Below are 23,719 nucleotides of genomic sequence, written 5' to 3'. Positions count from 1 at the left end.
AGATCCTGCTTGGGGGTGGGAGGAATCAGAAAACTTTTTAGGCAGGATACAAGACAAAGCTGTATACAGGAACAAATGACAGGAAGGAAAGTGAGGATGAACTGTGTTACCGCAGGCCTTGGGCAGGCGACTATGGTGAATACCATTTGTCTTTGGGTCACTGTAAGACTTCCTGAACCAGAATTCAAGAGGGTGGCATGAAGCCCAAGCTGTAGTTCCTTTGATGAGCCCCACCCCTCCCCCTAACCTCTCATGCTGTGATTTTTGTTCTGTGAACCACCACTGCCTGTTGCCCTGTCATGAAGTTCCCTCTTTCAAAAGGCCTAGGACTCAGGTGCTCTCTCCCCACAGGGCCTCAACTATGTGGCGCAGGTTGGGCTGTGTGCTGTCCTGCAGCCTTGTGGCACTGCGGCTCAGCGGCCTGCTCTTTCTGAAGGAGCGCACACCAACAGGGAGCTCCAAGGCCCACAAGCACTTATGGGCGCTGCCAAGGCCCCAGCACAGCCAGTGCCCACCCAATTTAGCAATTGCTAATGCCTCCCTGTCCCTGCCCAGCCGCCATCGCCTCTTCTTAACCTATCGACACTGCCGAAACTTCTCCACGTTGCTGGAGCCTTCTGAGTGTGCTAGGGACACCTTCCTGCTCCTGGCCATCAAGTCACAGCCTCATCATATTGAGCAGCGAGCAGCTATTAGAAGCACTTGGGGCCGGGCTGGGAGCTGGGCTAGGGGCCGGCAGCTGAAGCTGGTGTTTCTCCTAGGGGTGGCAGGACCTGTGCCCCCAGCCCAGCTGCTGGCCTATGAGAGCTGGCAGTTCGATGACATCCTGCAGTGGGACTTTGCTGAGGATTTCTTCAACCTGACGCTGAAGGAGCTGCATGTACAGCGCTGGATGGCAGCTGCTTGCACGCAGGCCCACTTTGTACTAAAGGGAGACGATGATGTCTTTATCCATGTTCCCAATGTGCTGGAGTTCCTAGAGGGCTGGGATCCTGCCCAGGACCTCTTAGTGGGAGATGTCATCCACCAGGCCCGGCCCAATAGGAACACCAAAGTCAAATACTTCATCCCATTCTCCATGTACAGGGCCCGCAACTACCCACCTTATGCAGGAGGAGGAGGCTATGTTATGTCCCGGGCTACTGTGAGGAGACTTCACGCAGCCATGGAAGAGGCAGAACTCTTCCCCATTGATGATGTCTTTGTGGGAATGTGCCTGAAAAAGCTAGGGGTGAGCCCCATACACCACGCTGGCTTCAAGACATTTGGGATCCAAAAGCCCCTGAACCCCAGGGACCCTTGCCTGTACAGAGGGCTCCTGCTGGTGCACCGTCTAAGCCCCCTGGAGATGTGGACCATGTGGGCGCTGGTGACAGATAAGAGGCTGAAGTGTACAGCTACCCCCTAACCCTAGCCCTGAAGGGCCGGTTGAGTAACAGCTTCCTCTCACCAGGAGAAACTGAAACCAGGTCCCTGCTGGTCGACAGGAAGCGCTCTCTCCATTTCTATAATGCCACCAACCTTATTGGATTAAAAGTGCTGAAACCTGGCAAACTTGTCCAGCATATGCAGGAAGGCCCGGGGCCGTACAAGTCCCACCACCTAGGCAATGAAGGAAAGATCCAGCATGACTTTTTTTTTTTTTTTAATGCAAACACCAACTTCTCTTCCTTTGGACACAGCAGAGAAACTTGAAGGAGCGAGCAGGAAGCATGTGTTAGAAGGCTTGTGGGGAGCACCAGGAACAGTCACACTCTTGAGAAACTCCTTAGCTGAGCTGTGCTCACAGGGACAAAGGACATTATAAACACAAATCTTACAAACCAGATAGGCTCCCTCTTTTGGAGCAAACTTTAAATTATACTTGAATATCTGAGTAATATTAAAAACTGCAGCTAAACAGCAATTGAACTTGAGGGTATGGCAGAAAAGGCCCCTCCTCCTCTGGCCCAGGTTCGTAAAATACTTTGGGTGTAAGGTTAAAAAAAAATGGCGAGAGAGGTGCTGAGTGAGACAGTGTTGGGTGAACCAGGCTCAAAGACAGACCAGAAAAGGGCAGGCACAGCTCACAAAAGGCTTCCGGTCTGACCGGCAAGGGCAGAGCCTGTTGTCTCCGCAGACTTGGGGTGATACCAGGTGGATGCCATCACCCGCTTTCCCCACTGAGTGGGCAGATAGGGCAGTGGGCTCAAGGCCTCAATCTTCCCTCAGGTAGGCCTCCTCTTCCTGGTCAGCTCTCTCATCACTGGCTTCCTGGATTTTCTGGTGCAATTCTTGTGTCTGTGCTTCAGCCAGCTTGGTTTCTGCTTTCTGGGAGAGCTGGCGCACCTCCTGCACCTGCGACTTCACCAACTGGATGTGATTCCTGGCAGTTATAGAGGCCTGATCGGCTCCTGGTGAGAGAAGGGATAGTGCATTGAGCACAATTAGGCAGAGAAGTCAGACATAGGCCTGAGTCTGCAGCCCAGCCCTCATGGGGTTACCATCCTGCTTCTCTAAGCTCAAATCTGCATCTTATGCTTTTCAAGATGGGGTATTGGATGTTGGGGAGATGACTCAGTGGTGAAGAGTGCTTGCTGCTCCAGAGGACCCAAGATGGGGAATAGCCCATGTTGCATGGCTCACAACCACCTGTAACTTGAGCTCCAGGGAATCTGATGCCCTATTCTTGACTCTGTGGGCATCTATATGCACATACACCCAAGAACATATGCACCAAATTGTTTAAAAAAAGAGAGACAAAACCTGGGGTCTCCCCATCCAGCCCTGCCAGGCCTTGAATTTTTCTGTCTCACCCATAAGGTGCACCACCCTACCCAGGTGGGTGCTCGGCTATCCCTGATTTTAAGGAAATGCCCATATGGGATGTGCAGCTTGATATAGAAGTCAGTCCCACTCAGCTGTTAGTCTGGTGCTGTGCTGGCTTATACACTTACTACAGGTTGGTCAGCACTTCATACACATTGTAGTGTGGATTTTTTTTTTAAAGAGTCTCTTGGCTGAACTGGGGGTTTGGTGATTAGGCTACTTTGGCTAGCCAGACAAGCCCTCAGGAGAGAAAAGGGAGCCCACTCCCAAAACAGTGTGTGTGTTGCAGGGTGTAGCACCCCAGCTTGTTTCTGCATGGGTGCTAGAGATCATGTTTGCGGAAGCGTGTTAACCACATAGCCATTTCTCCAACCTGGAATTCTAGTTTTTGAAGATCTAACTTCCCCCCAAATAACATGGGCTTGGTATCCATCTTTGAATGTAATTTCAACTTTACTATTGGTCTTCTATGGATTCCTTAGTTTTTCAACCTATTTTAGATTTATGTAAAAATTTATATGGTCTTTGGATGTTGTTTATATTTAATATCTGTCTCTTAAGAGGAGAACCCAGGGCTGGAGAGATGGCTCAGTGGTTAAGAGTATTGCCTGATCTTCCAAAGGTCCTGAGTTCAATTCCCAGCAACCACATGGTGGCTCACAACCATCTGTAATGGGGTCTGGTGCCCTCTTCTGGCCTGCAGGCATACATACAGATAGACTATTGTATACATAACAAATAAATAAATAAATATTAAAAAAAAAAAGAGGAGAATCCAACCCTTGTGTACCTAGATGTGTTAGGTTGAAATGCTGTCTAGTTTTTAGCTGTGTGATCTGTATTAGATGGTGCTAGTTTATTTTATTTCAAGGTGGAGAATGGTGTGCATGGGGAAGTCAGAGGACAACTAGTGGAAGCCAGTCTTCTCCCCACCAGGGTTTCTCTGTGTAGCCCCGGCCTTCCTGAAACTCCCTCTGTAGACCAGGCTGGCTTCGAACTCACAGAGATCCACCTGCCTCTGCCTGGGATTAAAGGCCTGTGCCACCATTGCCTGCACCAGTTTTCTTTTTAACATCATTTGGGTCCTAGGGACTGAGTTCAGGTGATCAGGCTTGGCTGCAGGAGACTTTATTTGCTGAGTCATCTCAATAGCCTAATTTTTTTTTCTGTGGTGCTGTTTCCAGCAAGATGAACAGCTAGTTCCTCTGCGGTTCTAATCCTGTGTTTGTGTGATTTAGCGGAGAAAGCAAAGCAGGAACAGAATATGCTTTGCAAACCCAGGATTTTAAAAGTCAAAGAGTTACAGAACTTTCAAAGAGCTTTTGGGTAATAATGATCTCTTAATTTTAAATCCCAAGCTCCTTTCTCTACAACACTGTTGTTAGTAATGACAACACTATATTCCTGCAATGACTGGAAGAAGCGTCCTAGAAACAGGCAGCTGCCACTTCACTGTCTCCTTGTGTTAGCTTTACAGTGACGTCCCTTTACTGGAATGCCTTACTAGTGTGATGCTAGACCACAGTGCCTTTACCACCAAAAACCCGTCCAGACACCCCAAAGTCATACTCCACTTCCATCTACTATTGTCTTCTCACACTGTGCCTAGTTAATCTTACTTATGTTCAAATGTTTTCTTCTGCTGTTTTCTTGGACTTGCTTTTCGCTAGTCCATGCTTTTATTAATTTACTTATACAGTAGCTGGGTATGCCTGTGGAAGTCAGGACAGCTTGCAGGAATCTGATGTGAAGGCCTGAAAATATGAGCCTATTTCCACATTGACCAAAGGTCAGAGTTGGAACTTAACCTCTACTTTCTTCAAGGTTACTGTGCTAGACCTCAAAGGTCCCACCTAGCTGAGGAACCAGCTCTGCTCTCTCAAGGTTATTGCCTACAGGTGTGGCTAATAGCCAGCCCTTGTGTTCCAGAAACAGAGAAGTAGATCAACAGACCTACCTCAAACAAGAGTCCAACTAAGTTCCAGTTCCCTTAAGGATTGATTCCACCCAGGAGTAGGTTTGCTACAAAATGTTTTGGTCTAGGATGTAAGCGCGACTTGTTTTGTTCTAGCAACAGAATGTTTAACTATGAATGCAGCCTGCGACCTGTTCATTTCCTTGTATCATGTCAATGCAGTCTTTTGTCTTACTCCTACTTTTGGGGCCAGGGGTATTTTAGGCAATTCCCCCCCAATACTATTTTGTTATTTTCTCCATTTTATTATTATTTTCTAAATCCCTACGCCTCTCTCCTGGCAAGAGGTACTTTTGTAGAGGCTGGTCCCCAACACTTCCACCAATTGTCTTGAGGATCAAACTTGGGTCATCAGTATCCTTATCTCACCAGCCTGTAAGCCCACTCTTTGTATAACTTACTACTGAGTTAAAAGTCTAATTTATTTTTGGTACCTACTTCAACAAAGACAACTTGCCATTCATATATTTATGAGATACTTTATGGGCATAACCACCCAAGAACTACTCTGTGGTATCTGTAAGGGACAGGGTCTCATATAGCCCAGGCTAGCCTCAAACTACGGATCCTCCCAAGTCCACCTCTCAAGTGCTGGTGACTACAGGCGTGTATCATGTGTGGAGGAAAGAGGTCGATATGGGTGTGCCCACTCACTTTTCCGAATTATTCTGCTAGGACCTCTCACTGAACCTGATGCACAGTACCTGGTTAGGCTAGCGAGCTCCAAGGATTCTGTGTTCCTGCCTTTCTCATTCTGGGGTTACAGATGTGTTCTACCACAGCTGTAATTTCCACATGGGCGCCCAGGATCCAAAGGCAGGTCTTCATACTATACTGGAGGTTCCTGAGGCAGGTCCCCAGCCCCAAGAGCCCTTCTTCTGTGACAGACTTGGACTTGTTCTCAGATTCTAAATACTTTTACATTTCTATTTATTCCTTCTTTAGCTTGGGATTGTTCTTTAAATAATTTTGATTGTCTATGTGAGTGGATGTCATGTGTATGAGGTACCTACCTGTGGAGATCAGAAGAGGGCATCAGATCTCGTAGATCTGCTAAGAAACCCAGGACATCAGCTGGGCTTTAATTCTAGCACCCATGAAGCAGAGGCAGGTGATCTCTGAGTCTGAGGCCAGGTTGCTCTATAGACTGAGTTCTAGGACAGCCAGGGCTACAAAGAAACCCTTTTTCAAAAAGACAAAAATACCAAAGTCCAGGGCCGCATGCATGCCAAGGCACTACCATCGAGCTACATTGTGTGTGTGTGTATATGCATGTATTTGTGTGTATGTTTGTGTATATGCATGTGTGTGTGTGTGTATAAATAAAATGAGCACTAATCTTGGTGAGAGACTCAGTGGTTAACCACGTGACACCCAAATGCAAGGGCCAGGAGTTTGGGTCCCCTGAACCCATGTATGTGTGGGGTGGGCACGAAGGCCAGCTGTAATTCCAGCCTGGAAGATTGAGATGGAAGAGCCAATCTCCAAGAACAAGCTGGCTAGTGACACTAACCACACTGGCCGACTGAGAGACCCTGTCTCACTGCCTGAGAAGACGTCTTCTGGTCTGTGAATCTCACTTGTTATGTTGGTTTCTGCCTTGTTGCTCAGTTCTTCAGTTCCCTCTCTGACACCCATGTTGGTGCAGGTTTTCTGTGCTACACTGTTTCAGGTGTGCTTCTGTTGAGAACTTTGCCATCCTCGTGTGCAAGCACGTGTGATACCACAGTCATGGCCAGAGGACAATCCCTAGGGATCCTTTCTACTATGTAGAGTCTAGAAATTGAACTCAGGTCATTAGGCTTGGTGGCAAGTGCCTTAACCTGTTGAGCCATATCACTGGCCTAGAATTATTTTTCTGACACAGCCTGTTAAGGTATCCTTGTCATCACCCTGGCTGTCCTGGAACTCGCTCTGTAAACCAGGCTGGCCTTGAACTCAGAGGTCCACCTGCCTCTGCCTCCCAAGTGTTGGGATTAAAGGCGTGTGCCGCCACCACCAGACAAGTCAGTACTTTCTAATAGACTTTGTCATTTCCTGCCTCAACTCAATGTACCATGTTTTCTCTGTCCCCTCCGCCTATTTTTGTAGTGTGTGAAACTAGTACCTATTACTTCTCAAAAAATCTTTGCATGCTTTTATTTCCCCACTAACTTTTTATAGTCACAGTTTTCCAAGTTTTAGAAAAGGAAGTTTCTTCTTTCAGACTTGAGTAGTGTTTCCACAAATGGAGGCAGGTGTTTAATCAAGTGTAAAACTTCAGTCTGCTGTCCGTTAGCCTGCATCTACTTTTGCAGGGTAAATCAACTACTACTGTCTGGTTCTAGCTCCTCTTCCCAAAACCTTACAGGCTTTTCTCTGAGAAGAGTCCTGGCCCACAGTTTACCGCTTCAGAACACGTGTTGTTCAGTAGTGCTTCCACAGGTGGAGGGGGAAGCTCCCTGGGAGGCTCCTGATGCACTTCTCAGAACTTCCTCATGTGAGAAACTTTTTGCTATCTTTTAAGTTTCCAGTCTAAGAACCAATTATTCTGATTTATTAACCTTTTGATATTACCAGCAGTCCCTCTTTCTGACTAATTGCTAAAAACATCTGTTTCCTTGTAATCAGTGACTTTCGCTGTAATCTCCTCTGGAACGTATTTCATGATAGCTGCCTAGTTACCCATTGACATTAGAACCCACTCCCTCTTTCCCATTGCTCTATATCTACCTGTTTATTCTCCTAATAAACGAGACTTGATCAGAATCCTGTCTTGTCTCCGTCCTCTGTGTCTCTTGTCCCTTTCAATTCTCACTCCCCCGCTTAGGGTCTCCATTGACTAACCCATGGGTCGGGGCATCCTCGGAAGCTGACCACTACGTCTGGCGAGCCACTGGCTCCTACAAGGCTGCCTTCCTACTTTCATTTTTGAAGTTTAATATAGTATCAAATACAATTATATAGCACCGACTTTCCAGAACAAACCTGCTGGGAAAGATGGCTCATGCCCACAGTTCTAGCATTTGGGAGGCTGAGGCAGAAGGATCACTGCAAGCTTAGATTGGCTTGGCCTCACAGTGAGACCGTCTCAACAGTCCCATTAAAATAAAACCATCCATTACTTTAAAAAAAAATCATTTTTAGGACTTAATGCTGTAAGCCTCAACCTGATATCCTGATATGAGAAAAAAAGCACACATCTGGTTTGGGACTAGATCACATTAGATGCTGAACATTTAATCATTTCTCTTAGGTCCGCTGGAGAAACACCAACAGTCAAATCACACTTGGTGCAGAAAGAAAAAACACCTACATTTTCTGTTGTAGTGCACTAAGAAGAGGGCAGAGGTCTGGCCCCTAGCTCCAATTCCAGTGTGGTAATCTGGATTTCTCTCTCTCTGTCTCTCTGTCTCTCTCTCTCTCTCTCTGTCTCTCTCTGTCTCTCTGTCTCTCTGTCTCTCTCTGTCTCTCTCTCTCTCTCTCTCTCTCTCTCTCTCTCTCTCTCTCTCTCTCTCGACAAGGCTCTGTAGTCCAGACTAGTCTCAGATTCACAGACATCCTCCTGCATCAGCTTCCCAAGAACTAGGATTATAGGCACGAGCCACCATATCCAGCTCTAACATTTGTACTCGAGGAGAAATGAAGCAAGGCTTAATTTCAGGTTGGCCACTTCCTAACTGCAGCCGTTGAGTGGCATAACTAGCTCCATGCTAAAGGAGCACCATGACCCAAAAGTGCCTACAAAGTGCCGCCCTGGCCCTCCCGAGCAGAGAAGTGCTCCACTGGCTCATCTCTCCGTCTTATTTAAAGGGGCACACAGGCTTAAGATCACATGGAAAAGGAGGAAGGAAACCCTTAGAGCTATTAGCAACATTCTGTAGCAGCTTAACTAGTTATTTTTCCAGACTCACAGCCTGCCTTCTGTGAACACAGACAAAACGTCAGGACTTCATGTGGCAGCTTGGCCTGGCCGAGAACAGCCTGCTCTACATATAGTAAGTCTGAGGCTAGCCAAGGCTATATGAGACCATATATACATACAACACAGAAATGGGGAAACCTCTAAACCAATGGTTCTCAACCCCTTTTGGGGGTCACATAGCAGATTTCCTACATATCAAATGTTTACATTATGATTCATAACAGTAGCAACATTAAATTTATGAAGTAGCAACAAAAATTTATGTTTCGGGCCACCATAACATGAGGCCCTGGATTAAAGGGTCACAGGACTAGGTTGAGAACCACTGCTCTAAGAGATATTTCTATCATCAATCAGGCAGTCTAAAGTCCTCAGTTAACAACTACATTAAAAGTAAGAAACAACAAAAACCCAGCCCTTTACCTACCAGTTTGATAGGCGGCCTCCGCAGCCATCTCTGACAGGCCAACTGCAGTCATCCATGTGGTTTCCAGCTTCAAGTATTCTTGCTGTTTTGAAGTCATCTGTAAGATCAGAAGAGCTTCAGAGACCATGAAGGGTTAACACAGTTACTCCCAAGATAACCGTTTAGACCATTATAAGGACCATTATATGGAAATGTTGACAAGTCTGCTCACCTCAACTCTGGCTCCTATAATCACCTGCCACACTTCATCTTCCTCCTGTGAATTCATTTTTCCAAGTAGATTTGTATATTGTCGATACAGAGACACTAACGTATAAACAGCCTACAAACACAGAATAAATGATGAGTGTATAAAGTAAGTGAGGTAGACGGAAGGACTAGTGACAGTCACACCTTAGAAAACAAGGTCCTGGCCGGGAGGTGGTGGCAGAGGCAGGTGAATCTCTGTGAGTTCAAGGTCAGCCTGGTTTACAAATTGAGTTCCAGAACAGGCCCCAAAGCTATACAGCGAAACCCTGTCTTGAAACCCCTCTCCCCCACAGAAGAAAACCCCTGGGGTGGTTAGTGCATACATGCCATCTCAACCCTCAGGTGAATGTCAAGTTGAAGGCAAGCCTGAGCTACACAGTGAGTCTGTCTTAAAGAAACGTAGAAGAATCAGGACTGGAGAGATGGCTCAGCAGTTAAGAGCACTGGCTGTTCTTCCAGAGAACACTGACTGGTTCAATCCTAGTACCCACATGGCAGTTTTCAACTGTAACTATATAGTTCCAGGGGATCTGACACCCTCACACAGACACACATAACAGGCCAAACACCAATGCACTTTAATAATAATAATAATATAATAAGACAAGAGAAAAGATCGTTAGTCCACTGTGCTGTGGGGTTCTTTCCTCCTCAGGCAGGGCTAAAGGCCAAGGTCAGCCCTCAGGTGTCAGGGATCATAGTCATCAGAACTGCCTTGAGTGGACAGCCCGTTTTCTGCTCCTAGACATTCAAATGAGAGGGAAGAGTGGAGGGAGGAGTGGGCAGAGTTCAGTGTGGAGAGCGCAGGCTGGGCAGCTCCTAACCAGTCATGAATGATTCCAGCTCTAGAGGCTACCCCCCCCCAGCCTCCCTGCACCTGTATGCACTCCACTCCCACACATACATATCAGTAAACCCTGCTACAGCAAACTGTTCCTCATCCTTGTGCCTCACTGGGTTGTACCAGTCTAAATAGAGGCATCATCCAGGATAAAAGTTTTTAAATTTGAGACAAGCTCTCACTATGTCAACTCAGCTGGTCTAGGATTCAGAGATCTGCCTGCCTCTGCCTCCTGAGCAGGATCACCATAGCCTGCTTTTTAAAAATTTTGTAACAGATTCTGAGTTTGAGGGATGGCCTACATAGTGAGTTCCAGAGCTACACTGTGAACCCTAATTTTGTTGACAGCCGGGCGATGGTGGCGCCTTTAATCCCAGCACTCAAAAAAAAAAAAAAATTGTTGGCCCTCCACACTGAGATGCAGAGAAAAAAAATGCATAAATGACTTTAAGACAGTGTCTTGCTTGCTATGCTGATGGCACCACAAACAATCCTCCTCCAGAGTGGTCTTGGACTGGAGCCAGGAACCACTGCATGCCGCAGGCTGCTCTTGGGGTGATTTTTTTTTTTTTTTTTTTTTTTTTTTAGTTTTTCGAGACAGGGTTTCTCTGTAGCTTTGGAGCCTGTCCTGGCACTAGCTCTTGTAGACCAGGCTGGTCTCGAACTCACAGAGATGTGCCTGCCTCTGCCTCCCTGAGTGCTGGGATTAAAGGCCTGTGCCACCACAGCCCGGCTTTTTTTTTTTAATGTTTATTTATTATGTATACAATATTCTGTCTGTGTGTATGCCTGCAGGCCAGAAGAGGGCACCAGACCTCATTACAGATGGTTGTGAGCCACCATGTGGTTGCCGGGAATTGAACTCAGGACCTTTGGAAAAGCAGGCAATGCTCTTAACCACTAAGCCATCTCTCCAGCCCCTCTTGGGGTGATTAAATGTCATCACAAACCCTGCTGAGCCAGATGAACTTCTCATCCTCCTGCCTCTGCCGCCCAAGTGCTGGGATTCTGTGTGTCTACCGCCATGCTGCTGAGAATAAAACTCAGGCAAGCATTGTATAGATAGAGGAGCCGCTACAAAAACCCAGAACTCAGCAACATTTTTAAAAAGGGTTAATATTTTTTTTAAATTATTAAATATTTTAAATATTTGAGGCTCAAGAGCCTAATGGCCAAGGTATGGGATGGGAGGGTGTGTGGAGGGAATGGGAGGAGGGGAGGGTGTGGGAATTTGGATTAGAATTTGTTTTAAAAATATTTTCTTTATTATTTATTATATGTACATTGTTCTGCCTGTATGTACACCTGCAGACCAGAAGAGGGCATCAGATCTCATTACAGATGGTTGTGAGCCACCATGTGGTTGCTAGGAATTGAACTCAGGACCTTTGAAAGAGCAGTCAGTGCTCCTAACCTCTGAGCCATCTGTCCAGCCCCTGGTAATTTTTCTTTTAAATCTATTTAAAAAAAAAAAGAGCAGGGCGGTGGTGGCACACGCCTTTAATCCCAGCACTCGGGAGGCAGAGGCAGGAGGATCTCTTTGAGTTTGAGGCCAGCCTGGTCTACAAGAGCTAGTTCCAGGACAGGAACCAAAAACTATGGAGAAACCCTGTCTCGAAAAAAAAAGAACCTAATGACCTCTGCTAAAGCTACTACACTCTCGCAATACACACATAAGCCTGGCTAAGTCCCAAAAAAACACACACAGCTATCAGAGAACATGGTGGTGAGCCACAGTTTGGAAACTGCAAATCAGAGTCTAGGAGGGGAGCGGGGATTGTAGCACCTACCTGGCCCATAGACCTCTGGGCTCCATCTCTTCACACTGAAAAACAAACAAAAAAAAAACTGCACAAAACAGACGTACCTTCGTATACTCGGTGATGGCTTCGATCAGAGCATACGTGGTTTGAGACAGAAAGGTGGAGGTGCTATCTGTCACCAAAGACACAGCCCTCCTCATTAGTGCGTCGTTACTGAGAGAGTGAGGCTCCGATTTCTGAAAGACAAACAGTCACTCAATTTCCAACCTGAATAAAGCTTAAGACGAGAACCGCAAGGTCTCAGAAGACCGCCCAGCCCTGTGCTTCATGCGTATGAACCCACAGCAGCACACTTCTTTGGGGTAACTTTTTAGGCTTTCTATGTGGTGACTTAAGATAGCATAGGAATGTAATCTGAGGGTAATGTTTCTCTCCACATTCATTCTCCTAGAAAACTGAGTGTCAAGGGAACTGTGGCAGAGTCACAGGAAACTACCAATCCTGTGTTGGGTGTTTCTGACAAAGACCTCCAAGAGCTGATGTGACTGAACTCACAGTGACTGGGTGAACGTGGGGAGACTGCTGGGCTGGGGCAGGGGACGATCTAGTCAGCTATTGCACTGAAAAACAAAAATCACTAGAACCCTCCATCGGAATTATGGGATCTGGTCACTCCAGATCAAAACCGCTGCCACTCAACATCTTAGTAACTCCCTTTCCTTCTCATCAGAGACCTTGCTGTATCCAAACCAACCGCTCTACTTACTGTCTTAGTCTTGCTGAAGAGAGTGTAAAACTCTGGAGTAACTGTTAAAAGCAGCATGAGTATGAAGTTTTTAATACGTGAATAAATTAAAAAAAATTCATCCTAGTTGGGCAGCGGTGGTGCACGTCTTTAATCCCAGCATTCAGGAAGCAGAGACAGGTGGATCTCTGTGAGGTTGAGGCCAGCCTGGTCTACAGAATGAGTTCCAGGACAGCCAAAGCTACACAGAGAAGCCTTGTCTTGGAAAAAAAATTCATTCATTCATTCTATCTATCTATCTATCTATCTATCTATCTCATAGGAAGAGCACTCAGATCGACAACTCTGCTCACAAAGGAAATGCTGACACAGCATCTTGAATGCTGAGTGTAATGATGCTAACTTTACAATGTGTTCTCACTCATTTCTCTTTTTACAGATGATAAAATACACACACAACAGCTGGGAAACTTTCCCTAGAAATCAAATAGCTAATTAAATCTCAATGCAAACTCTCCGGAGGCTGTACTCTTTCTCTTATGTTCTGCTGACCCAACACGGTGCCAGCCATGACCATCAAACATCAAAACATACATTTACCTAGCAGTAGCCAGAAGAACAGGAGAGCTGACCAGGAACTGAGAAAGGCTTTAAAGGGATGTGACTTGAACTGAAGAAGCTAGCACTGAAATGGCTAAGGTCCTTGGAAGGAAGGAAATGAAAGCCTGGTTGGCATGAGAGAAATGAAACTGGTTAAGGCACCAAGTGCAGGCAGAAGTAAACACAGTGTAGCTATGTGTAGCACTAATGGGGCTTGGGAGAGCAGACCACAGCAGCTCCAGTCCTGTGCCCCAGGAATGGTTGTACCTGGGCCTCAGAACACAGTGCATCAACAGAAAAGAGGACAAACCCCACAATTCTCAAATAGGAAAAAAAAAGAATGCTGAGGGCTGAGATGACTTAGCTGTTAAGGAGGCACTTGGCTGCCGAGCAGACAACCTGCTCAGCCCCTGGAACCAACCTGCAGCTGTCCTCTGATACCCTCATCCACCACACAAAATAAATGTAATTTTTAGGTTTGTCTTGTCATCAGGATGACTGACGCTTGACTGGACATTTCAGAGCTAAGGCTCATCAATCAGCATGCAGAGCTGACGTAAAATCACACAGATGGGTGTTAATGAGTCTCAGATGTGAAAATATAAATCGATACAAAAGTATCAGGAATACTTTGTTGAAGTGAACTTGCTGGTTTCTTATGCAGCTCTTCTCCATAAAGCACAAATCCAGTGGTTAAACCACCTCTGCTTTCCAACCAGCCCTCGCTGATTACTCTAAGGACTCTCGCCCACATGCTGTTCTTCCTTCCTATGAGACCCACTTCTCCGACAATTCTCCCTCCATTTGCTGCCTGCCAGCCGGTAGCACCATCTCATCTCGTCTAGACTAACAGTAGCCCTTTAGTCTCCCCAGATAAACAATATCCTTAAAACCTATACAAGATCATAATATTCCAAGAACAAATCCTTTGTGGTCTGTTTAGAATAAAATCCAAAGCCTTACAATGACACACAAAAATCAAATCACAGTATCTGATTCTTGGTCACCTCTGAGCCTCACCTATTAAACAGTTCCTCCTTCCATTCCGTTCACTTTGCTTTGCTGCACACCACACAAAATTCAGCTTCCAGGCTTTTGCCCTCTGCTGCAGGCTTCTGCCTTAGCTTTCTCGAAGCACACTGGCATGAAGCTGTCCCAAACCACTTCACCCTATTTCACTTCACCCTATTTCCATCTTTTCTTCCTTCCTTCCTTTCTTCCTTTCTTTCTTCCTTTCTTTCTTTCTTTCTTTCTTTCTTTCTTTCTTTCTTTCTGTTTTTTGTTTGTTTGTTTTGTTTTTCAAGATAGGATTTCTCTGTGTAGCCCTGGCTGCCCTGGACCAGGTTGGTCTCAAACTCAGATTCGCCTGCCTCTGCCTCTGAGATTAAAGGCATTTACTACCGCTATTGGGCCTTTTTTTCTTCTTTTTGGTATGCTTTTTTGAGACATCTCAAGATCTAACTAACACAAGCTAATCTTACAATTTTGATTTTCCTGCCCTAGCCTCCCCAGTGTTGGTATTACAGGAATACATCACCTCACTCAACTTATATTTGCTTATTTTCTACCCAGAATGGATGTTTTACGATAGCAAGAATTTGTATTTTCGCTCACTCTTACCTTCCTAGTGTATGGCACAAAGAAGTAGTTTAGTAAAGTTTTGCTGAATGACAGGCTTCTGCCAACAGACTGTATTTCTTTCATCTCATTCTATCCTTTATGCAACTTGGAGCTGGGTGGTGATAGCACACGCCTTTAATCCCAGCACTTGGGGAGCAGAGGCAGGCAGATTTCTGAGTTCAAGGCCAGCCTGGTCTACAGGGAGAGTTCTAGGACGTGCTCCAAAGCTACACAGAGAAAACCCCGTCTCGAAAAACAAACAACAACTTGAAGTACTGTTTACACCAGTACTGACTAGGTGACTGGAACTTGATTCCTGGGTAACCCTCTGGCCTCACCTATTAAACAGTTCCACCACTCACCCTTCCCTCCCTGTCCTAATCTCATTTTGAAGACAGGACGCCTATACAAATAAGCTAGTCTGAACTGGTGGGTGCCAGGGACAGGCAAGCAACCTCTAACTTCCTCCTAGTTCCAAGGAAGTCAAAGGTGCACTCTCCAGTGCCAAGGCAGTGGACGATTACCTCAGTGAAAACTAAACCATAAAAAACCCTAGCGGCCGGGTGGTGGTGGCGCACGCCTTTAATCCCAGCACTCGGGAGGCAGAGGCAGGCGGATCTCTGTGAGTTCGAGACCAGCCTGGTCTACAAGAGCTAGTTCCAGGACAGGCTCCAAAACCACAGAGAAACCCTGTCTCGAAAAACCACAAAAACAAAAACAAAAACAAAAAAAACCCTAGCGAAGCACCATGTGAATTCCCAGGGCAGTCACTCATCCACAGAAAACCATGATCACTCCTCCCTGTTCCAGCCTACCACCTATCCCCCTTCAATTCTTTTACACTGTATCTTTAACGTCCAGACCCCCAAAGTTTGACAAGTTCATTTGCAAAGTTAATCTTCTACTTCTCTGTTTGCTACAAGGATAAAGGTCTACTTCCCAGTTCAAACGATGCTCAGTTTCACTGGTTCCTCGATTCAGGGGTGGTGGAGCAGGGACAAAAACCAGAAACTACTGTTTCTACAACATGAGACAATGAAACCGGGCAATCTGCTCAACTCTGAGAAGATGCTGGTACAGTACGGCGCATAGCATCATGGGAGGTGGCACTTGGAAAACTAAGGGAGAATCACATGACCGTCCCTTACCTGAGCGATAGGGACTGCACACAGGGTCACGCCGAATCCAGCCAACATAGTTTTGTGCCATGGTCTTATCAATTCTGAGAAACAGCGTTTCTTTGAGTTAGCCACGACGGGAACACGCTGTCCATACCTGGAAATATAAGTCAAATTTTAAAAAGCACAAATCAATGTGTAAAAGGCTCTCGGGTCTGCAGGAGTCGGTTCAAGCAGCGGCTAAATGAGGAGATAGCAGCGGTCTTCCAAGAAAATAAACCACAGGGTGGCCTATTAAGTCCCAGAAACGGATAGAGGTGGTGGCAAGCCTTTAGTCTCAGCACTCGGGAGTCAGAGTCAAGCGATATGAGTTCCAGGCCAGCAAGAGCAACAGGCGCTTTCCACTAGGTGGAGAAGTTTAAAAGTTGCCTCCGAGCTGCTTAGCAACCTGACGCCAAGATAAAACTCTCGTGCTCGCAGGACTTAGCCCTAAACCCTGGGCCTGGATTCCGGAGTCTCGAAAGGTCCCTGCGAGCAAGGTCCTGGGGGCAGCAGCCGGAGAGCGCCGCTGGCGTCGGGCGCCCGAGTCTCCTGGGTCGTGCGCTAACAACGCGCTGCCAGCCCAGGCCTGAGCCAACGCCGTGGCCCGTCTGTCCCTCGGTGTCTTCCGGGCCTCTGGGCTGACTGGAGGGACAACGGGCTGGGAGGACCCGCTTTCGGGAGCCCGTGATGGGGGACGGGGACGGAGGCGGCACCCTCCGCAAACTTCGGAGGGAGGCGGGACGCGGCGGCCTGCAGCGACCCGCGGCCAACGCGCAGGCCGGCGCCGCGGGCCCGGCTCCTCTCCGCTGCTTCCCGCCCTCTGCGGCCACTGCCGTACCTGAACAGGGAGGCCACGCTCCGGGACATCCAACTTCTCAGAGCAGCCATCCCGCGGCGGACGGACGGCGGACGCACACGCCGGAAGTGACGCAGCATAGTGAGCAGCCGGGCGAGCTTGGCCGGCTCCGGGGTACCCTGGGCTTCATGGTCACGCCCCCACTAGAGGACGCAGTTGCGATTGGACAGGCGGAAAGGGCGGGACAGGAGCGCTAGGAAACGGCTGTAACGGTCGCACCTGGCGTTCAACCGCTCGCACTTCGGCGCTGGACGCGGCAGGTCCCCGGGGCTCGGGGGGTGCGGAGCGGGGTCGCGCGCCGGGACGCGGGCGGTGGGCTGGGGCGGGGCCTGCAGAGGGGAACGTGCTCCGCGGGGCGGGGCGGGGCGGGGCGGAGCCTGGCGAAGCCGGCCGGGCGCTGTCACTTCAGCACCAGGAAGTAGGTGGTCCAGCCGGCCAGCAGCAGCGCCCCGATGAGCACCGTGTAGCTGAGGAGCACGAAGGCGAGCAGTTCCCGCAGCAGCTGCAACACGTGGACGGTGGACGAGGCAGGCATCGCCCTGCAGAGACCTGGAGCCTGAGCCCGCGTAGGGTGCGTGTGGCGGGACAGCACTCTTCCAGGGCCAAAGAAGCCCCAAGTGCTGTTCTGCACTGGAAAATGTGCCTTTTAAGCAGTAGTTGCCCACACTCCCTCTCACTGGCATCTGAGCTCCAAAAGGGGAAAGGGCCTGGTCTTTCCCAGTCCTAGCTTTGCATTAGACTCCAACGCAGCCCTCTCTTGCCACCACCTCTTGCATTTTTAATGCAGCTGGTGCCGCTAATGGGCTGGTGGAGGATAGCTTGATTTTCCCGTCACCCAAGCTGCAGCCCTGTCTGTGGGCCTGCCTTGGAGTGGAGAAGCAGCAGACCGTTGCTCATTTCCTCCGTCATCCTCCTGACCCCAGGCCTGTCTACAGTATACTTTAAGGATGTGTGTGTGTGTTTGTGTGCCCCAGCATGCTTGCCTTGCGGCCAGTCAGGATTAAAACCGAAGGGCGCCAAATAATAGGTACCAATTTGATCTTGGGCTCACATCATTCCCAATATGTCTTACACACCCCATCCGTGCAGATTTCACCTCAGACACTAAGAGTCACAAACTAGCTCATCTTCACTGCTGCCTTGCCTGGCAGATCCCCTCAATGCTGGTGTCTAGCATCCCACTCTTCCCAATTTACTCACTTGGCAAAGTTTCCACGACTCCTTCCCACCACAGCTTCCACAGCTTCTCTCTGGTCTGCTGAAGAGAGACTTGTGCACACTGCAGCGATCTCGGCAGAGCTGAGGTCTTCAGGCAGCTGAAGCACTCAACAACTAGGTGTGGTCTAGCAACCAATTACAACCTCTGTGTGGTTTCTGAGCTCCCAGGGAGCTGCGCACAGGCAATCCTAGGCCAGGCGGGGCCCTGGCAGCCGTGCCCGCCCTCTGCCCGTGTCACCTCCAGTCTACAGGACGAGGCATCAGCGATTTTCAAGGCTCCTGACTTAAATGGGCTGAACAACTGGTACCCCAGGGGATATTTCAAGCCCCTTCTTGTCTTGCTTGTCTAAACACCCCAGCTGGGCTGTACCGCCAATGTGTCTAAAACTGAAAGCAGTCCTGTCAAGAGGCCTGACAGAACCACTGCATGTTCACCACGATTGTCTTCCTAATGGAAAAGCCACTGTCTTAAGAAAGGCAAGTGTGAACACGCACATGTGTATGTGAGACTCATGCCCCAGGGTGCATGATCCTAATTTACAGAGTTTAGCAGTTTGCAAACTCATTACCCGGGCCACTTCCAAGTTTATCTACAGAAGTGAGGCAACAAAAGGAGCCAGCTGGGAAAGCAAAGGACACTTACCCTTTCCCCGAAGTAACTACCAAGGACAAGCAAGCACAGATATACAGCTTATTCTTCTGCTTATACTAGATTATTAAGACTATTTTTTGACCTTTGGAAGAACAGGCAGTATGGACGTCAACCTTTTATAACATCATCATCCAGAAGCAAATGGCCCCTTAATTTAATCAGGATCTCTTATTATCAAATCATTGCCTTGGTGAAGCCTGCTCGAAAACAGGGGCAGAACATCAACACGCAGCTCAGGAAGCCAGTGCGTAGTAATTGCTCCCCCAGAGGACTGGACATCTGAAGGGCTCTCATGCTTTGGCTAAGATGAATGCCATCACCCATACCAGAGTGGCAGACAGAGAAGTTCAGATCCTTCCCCACCCAGTCTCCAAATGGACGCCTCAAGGCAGTTATGTGGTTTATGCTTTGTACCGTCTACAAACCTGCCAAACTGGGGTATTTTATAGCAACAGAGTAACTTAAGCAAAGAAATACGACATGGGGGCTGACAAGATTGGCTCAGCAGGTAAAGGAGCTTGCCACCCGGCCTGACAACCTGAATTCGATCCTCAGGACTCACATGGAGAGAGAACCACCTCCTTGAATGCTGTCCTCTGACTGCTATGGTGTGAATGTGTATAAACACACACACTCTACATAAGCTACATAAAGAACTATAACATGGAATAAAATTCACATTAATTTATTTATAAATGAGAAATTTTACATACTGCCTTTTCCTTCTACGGCCTGAGAGGCCTCCTCTGTCATAAATAATGCATCAGCTCCTGGAGCACCACTGACCACCTAGAGGCAACATCCCTAGAGACAGGGATGTATGCTGCATCCCACGCTTTGCCATCTTTTATCACAGCCCCTTTGCTTCGGATGCTTAGTTCATTTTGCTGTTTAAAATGTTTTGGGCAGCCGGGCGGTGGTGGTGCACGCCTTTAGTCCCAGCACTCGGGAGGCAGAGGCAGGCGGATCTCTGTGAGTTCGAGGCCAGCCTGGTCTACAGAGCTAGTTCCAGGACAGGAACCAAAAGCTACAGAGAAACCCTGTCTCGAAAAATAAAAAAAAAAATGTTTTGGGCATGTTAATCCTAGCACTTGGTAGTCTGAGGCAGAAGGGCTGAATTCAAGGCCAGTCTGGGCTATAGAGGGAGACCTTGTCTCAACAACAGAAGTATATTTGCTTGAATTTAACTCCTCAGAACACAAATTTCCCTCCTAGGGTCAAGCTACCAGGGCCCTTTTCTTTTTCTCCGTGTTGTCCTGAGAATGGAAGCCAGGCCCATGTATGTGCTCAGCAGCTCTCCTACCACACGCTGAACGAGTCTCCCCACACAGGGTCTAATATATAACCCAGCTGACCTACAACTCTGAATCTTTCTGCCTCACAGTAAAGATGGGCCACTGTGCCCAGCATATAGCTAGCCTTTGTGTACATGAGAACAAGCATGCAGTGATCAATCACAACCTGATTTTAGACAAGCAGAGCAGGAATATAATAGGGTTCATATGGAGACCTTCCTAGTTCTCAAGAAACCTCCCATTTCAATCGTCCCTCCCTAGACCGTTTCTCTATTGCTCTACAGTCAATCCAGTTAAAGTACCTAGTTTCTGGATTTAAGGAAACAGAAGATGTGTAAATTAATAGCGTCTATGTAGATGTCTTTAATCAGGATAGCTGGTGCGGCAGAATGGTCCATCTAACCAACTCAGCGAAAGTGCAGACATGGCATATAAACAATCCACCTCTCTAAGAATAAGTGTCCGTCCCACAGCCTTTCTCAGAACATTTTTTTTTTTTTTTGGTGTTTTGAGACAGGGTTTCTCTGTAGCTTTGGAGCCTGTCTTGGAACTCGCTTTGTAGACCAGGCTGGCCTTGAACTCAGAGATCCACCTGCCTCTGCCTCCCAAGTGCTGGGACTAAAGGTGTGCGCCACAATAGCCCAGCTGTTAGAACACACTCTTAAGAGACAAAGACAGCTTTGAGTGCATCAAAGGGCACAATATGATTATCACCATTTCTATTTGTTCACAGATGAAGTAAGTGTGTGGTTTTAAAAAAAGTATTGTGCTGAGTACATTTTTGGAGCTGACCTTGCTATTCTCTGAGCAAACAAATATAGACTCAGAAACAAATGCAGATACTTGAGATTACAACTGGGCATCTGTTCACGGGATAAACACCCCAGCCAAGGAGACTTGACCAAACTTGAACAGAATCCCGGGGGTGGAAAACACTCAAGACAAGGTGGGCTGCACTCCCTGGCAGCTGAGACTAGCCAGGGTTGGGACTCGAAGGTAAAACCAACTCCCTGGAAGAACAAGAGCCTGAAAAAGAATGTTCTGAGCCAAGAAGGTTTTCCCATTTGGGAATCACCCCCACTTCACTCCCCACCCTTCCGAATACTGAATATCAAGGCTAAATTGATTCCATGAGAAACAAACATTATCTTTGCCACCTTTTATTCCTGTATTTTTTAATATGCAATTTCTTTCACTTACAATGTGCAGTGAACTGTTCCAAATTCTACATGAAGAAAATGAGAAGAAAACTTGTGGTTAGTAGTTAACCAGAGCAGCCACACCCTGGATGGGAGCTGGGCAATGGTTAGACAGGCTACATTTTCTGCAGACCTGGATGATGGCAGAAAAGCCATCACTGGGTCCCATGCTTGGCACCCTTAACTTCTCCGGATGCTGAGATGAGGAACTCCCAGCTTCACCAATATGCCTGCTCTCAGTCGTGGATCTGACTGAGACTCACCACAGTGGTTGCAGTCACCAGCTCAGGGACAGATCAGCTGAGTATATTTGAGCAAAAGTGATGTGTGAACTTGAGTACAGCCGGTATGCTAACGAGGTGCATACGGCAGTTACCATGGTCACAGAGCAGCGTGAAGAAACTTAAGAGCTGCGACTGCTCACAGAAGGATCAGTTTGATGTTGGGGCCACAGTGGACATGGAAGAACATGGAAGCCTCATTAGCGGCATCTCCACTGGCATGTCTTGCAGTTGATGTGCAGTCAGAAGAGCCTTTATATGGGTAATTGGCAGAAGCTGCTTGCTCCTCAGTCCTTCGTAGGCAGAGAACCTGCACAGATGCAGCTAAATCAGAGAGGGCAGAAACTTCGTTACACCAAGAAACTCTTCAAAGCTGATTTTTTTTAAAAATATTTATTTATTTATTTAGTATACAATGTTCTGTCTGTATGCCTACAGGCCAGAAGAGGGCGCCAGACCTCATTACAGATGGTTGTGAGCCACCATGTGGTTGCTGGGAATTGAACTCAGGACCTTTGGAAGAGCAGGCAATGCTCTTAACCACTGAGCCATCTCTCCAGCCCCAAAGCTGATTTTTTTCAGAAGGAAACAAAACTTGCCTTAGGAATCAAACTGGTAAGAGACTGGCGACACAAATCCGCAGGAAAGAGCAAGCACTCGGACAACGCTGGTTTAGTCCTCAACACAAAACCACTATCCTGGCCCCGGAATGCCTTCTGGACTTATCGTGGCTCTTCCATGAGAGCCTCTATCCAGCTGCTTCCATTCATCAGTTTAGTGGTCGCAATTACATACTCAGTGCCTCCATCTTCCAACTGGGAGAGAAAGCGCAGGGCGGCGATTTCAGCAAAGGTGACACCCCCGAGGAAAAAGATCAGTGTGACTCTGTTCTCTCCAGGTTGACCTAAAATGTAAACATTTCAGAATTCAAAAGTATCTATTACTGCTGCTTCTTGAAATTTTTTTTTCATTTAAAAGTGTATAAAAGGGTTGGAGATAGGATGGCCCAGCAGTTAAGATTGTGTACTGTTCCTGAAGAGGAAGTTTAATTTCCCAGCACCCACATCAGAGAGCTCACAACTGTCTGTAACTCCAGCTTCAAGAGATGCCTCTGACCTCTCCAGGCGCGCACGCGCGCACATACACACACACAAATCATAAATATATTTAAAAACGGAGAAGGAGAAGTATGAAAAAGTCAAGTGCATCTTGGTATAGCTGGTTCATCTGAGGCTCTGGAATGCTGATTTTGATCTTACACCCCGAGTCCTGGGGGTCTCAGTGCAGACTGAAATATGCTATTCACAAGGGCACAGCACAGCTCTGGCTGCCAATGTGCATTAGCAACCGACTTTACAAATGTTTTTACAAAGCAACCGCACAACACGAGCCCCATCAACAGCACACTGACTGTGGATGGGAGATAAACTCACGCTTCTTCTGCAGCCCGGTGGGCAATGGCTGGCGTTCTTCAAAGTGAGGCCCCGGGAGAATGCGGAGAACCTCCTCGATGCTCCGCCAACCTGGCCGGGAAAGGAGCTGAGCGAGTCGCACACTGAGTGGTGCATAACCACTGTACACGTAGGAAATGTCTGTGGGGTTCTGTCAACAGTTAAAGAAAAAAATAAGGAGACTGAGAGCCACCCACAGTTTTTTGGTACCTGAAGTTATTTGATTAGGAAACAAAAACTTAAAATACCCCTTGCCTGTGTATTACTCCAATCCACCTTGTAGGGGCACTGTGTTTAGCACCCAGGGCTTTATGTTCTTCTTCCTTCCTTCCTTCCTTCCTTCCTTTCATTTATTTATTTGTTTATTTATTTACAGGGTTTCTCTGTAGCTTTGGAGCCTGTCCTGGAACTAGCTCTTGTAGACCAGGCTGGCCTTGAACTCACAGAGATCTGCCTGCCTCTGCCTCCGGAGTGCTGGGATTAAAGGCGTGCACCACCACTTTTTAAAGTTTGTTTTGACTTATGTGTACAGCAGGTATCTGTTTGTGAGTTGTAGATAGAAGCATACAGACCCCTGCAGAATCTAGAAGGTGCTGGAGTCACATGATGTTGGTACTTGGAACCATACCTACAGCCTGGCTTCACTTTAATCATTTGTTGTTTAAGACAGGATCT

At 47.5% G+C, this 23,719-nt stretch overlaps 4 protein-coding genes across 6 annotated transcripts in view; 1 reads left to right on the top strand and 3 right to left on the bottom strand.

Moving 5' to 3' along the window:
* The first annotated feature begins 361 nt into the window (after positions 1-361).
* On the top strand, positions 362-1,408 carry B3gnt4 (UDP-GlcNAc:betaGal beta-1,3-N-acetylglucosaminyltransferase 4). Its single transcript, XM_075975211.1, has one exon. The coding sequence runs from the start codon at positions 362-364 to the stop codon at positions 1,406-1,408; it is 1,047 nt and encodes a 348-aa protein (XP_075831326.1).
* A 239-nt stretch (positions 1,409-1,647) lies between these two features.
* Diablo (diablo IAP-binding mitochondrial protein) lies at positions 1,648-17,262 on the bottom strand. The gene is made up of 6 exons (XM_075979337.1): positions 16,931-17,262; positions 16,081-16,207; positions 12,072-12,203; positions 9,326-9,436; positions 9,115-9,211; positions 1,648-2,393 (listed from the first exon to the last, which is right to left on the bottom strand). The coding sequence occupies exons 1-6, from the start codon at positions 17,026-17,028 to the stop codon at positions 2,197-2,199; spliced, it is 762 nt and encodes a 253-aa protein (XP_075835452.1). The 5' UTR covers positions 17,029-17,262; the 3' UTR covers positions 1,648-2,196.
* An 86-nt stretch (positions 17,263-17,348) lies between these two features.
* LOC142840825 (uncharacterized) lies at positions 17,349-17,483 on the bottom strand. The gene has a single exon (XM_075957434.1). The coding sequence runs from the start codon at positions 17,481-17,483 to the stop codon at positions 17,349-17,351; it is 135 nt and encodes a 44-aa protein (XP_075813549.1).
* A 3,782-nt stretch (positions 17,484-21,265) lies between these two features.
* Positions 21,266-23,719, bottom strand: part of Vps33a (VPS33A core subunit of CORVET and HOPS complexes) — a 28,186-nt gene continuing 25,732 nt past the window's right edge. Inside the window, exons 12-14 of one of the 3 annotated variants that reach the window (XR_012911299.1) lie at positions 23,027-23,195; positions 22,193-22,497; positions 21,266-21,917 (exon numbers count right to left, since the gene is read on the bottom strand). Coding sequence is in view for 1 of the 3 variants with exons in the window: in XM_075979315.1 (XP_075835430.1) it covers positions 22,316-22,497; positions 23,027-23,195 (351 nt within the window). In the remaining 2 variants the exon portion in view is untranslated. Of the gene's footprint in view, positions 22,498-23,026; positions 23,196-23,719 lie in introns of all 3 variants that reach the window. The other 2 variants (XR_012911300.1, XM_075979315.1) reach the window with 2 other exon arrangements.

Source organism: Microtus pennsylvanicus, chromosome 1 (genome assembly GCF_037038515.1).
Source record: "Microtus pennsylvanicus isolate mMicPen1 chromosome 1, mMicPen1.hap1, whole genome shotgun sequence".
NCBI lineage: Eukaryota > Metazoa > Chordata > Mammalia > Rodentia > Cricetidae > Microtus > Microtus pennsylvanicus.
This window is presented reverse-complemented; position numbering and strand designations above follow the sequence as displayed.

Excerpts from the sequence above, each read along its gene's own strand:
- LOC142840825 (XM_075957434.1), bottom strand. The coding sequence starts at position 17,483 with ATGCCTGCCTCGTCCACCGTCCACGTGTTGCAGCTGCTGCGGGAACTG.
- B3gnt4 (XM_075975211.1), top strand. The coding sequence starts at position 362 with ATGTGGCGCAGGTTGGGCTGTGTGCTGTCCTGCAGCCTTGTGGCACTG.
- Diablo (XM_075979337.1), bottom strand. The coding sequence starts at position 17,028 with ATGCTGCGTCACTTCCGGCGTGTGCGTCCGCCGTCCGTCCGCCGCGGG. Across the intron at positions 16,208-16,930 it reads AGCGTGGCCTCCCTGTTCAG|GTATGGACAGCGTGTTCCCG; the intron begins GTACGGCAGTGG and ends TTATATTTCCAG. Across the intron at positions 9,212-9,325 it reads TTATAGGAGCCAGAGTTGAG|ATGACTTCAAAACAGCAAGA; the intron begins GTGAGCAGACTT and ends CTGATCTTACAG.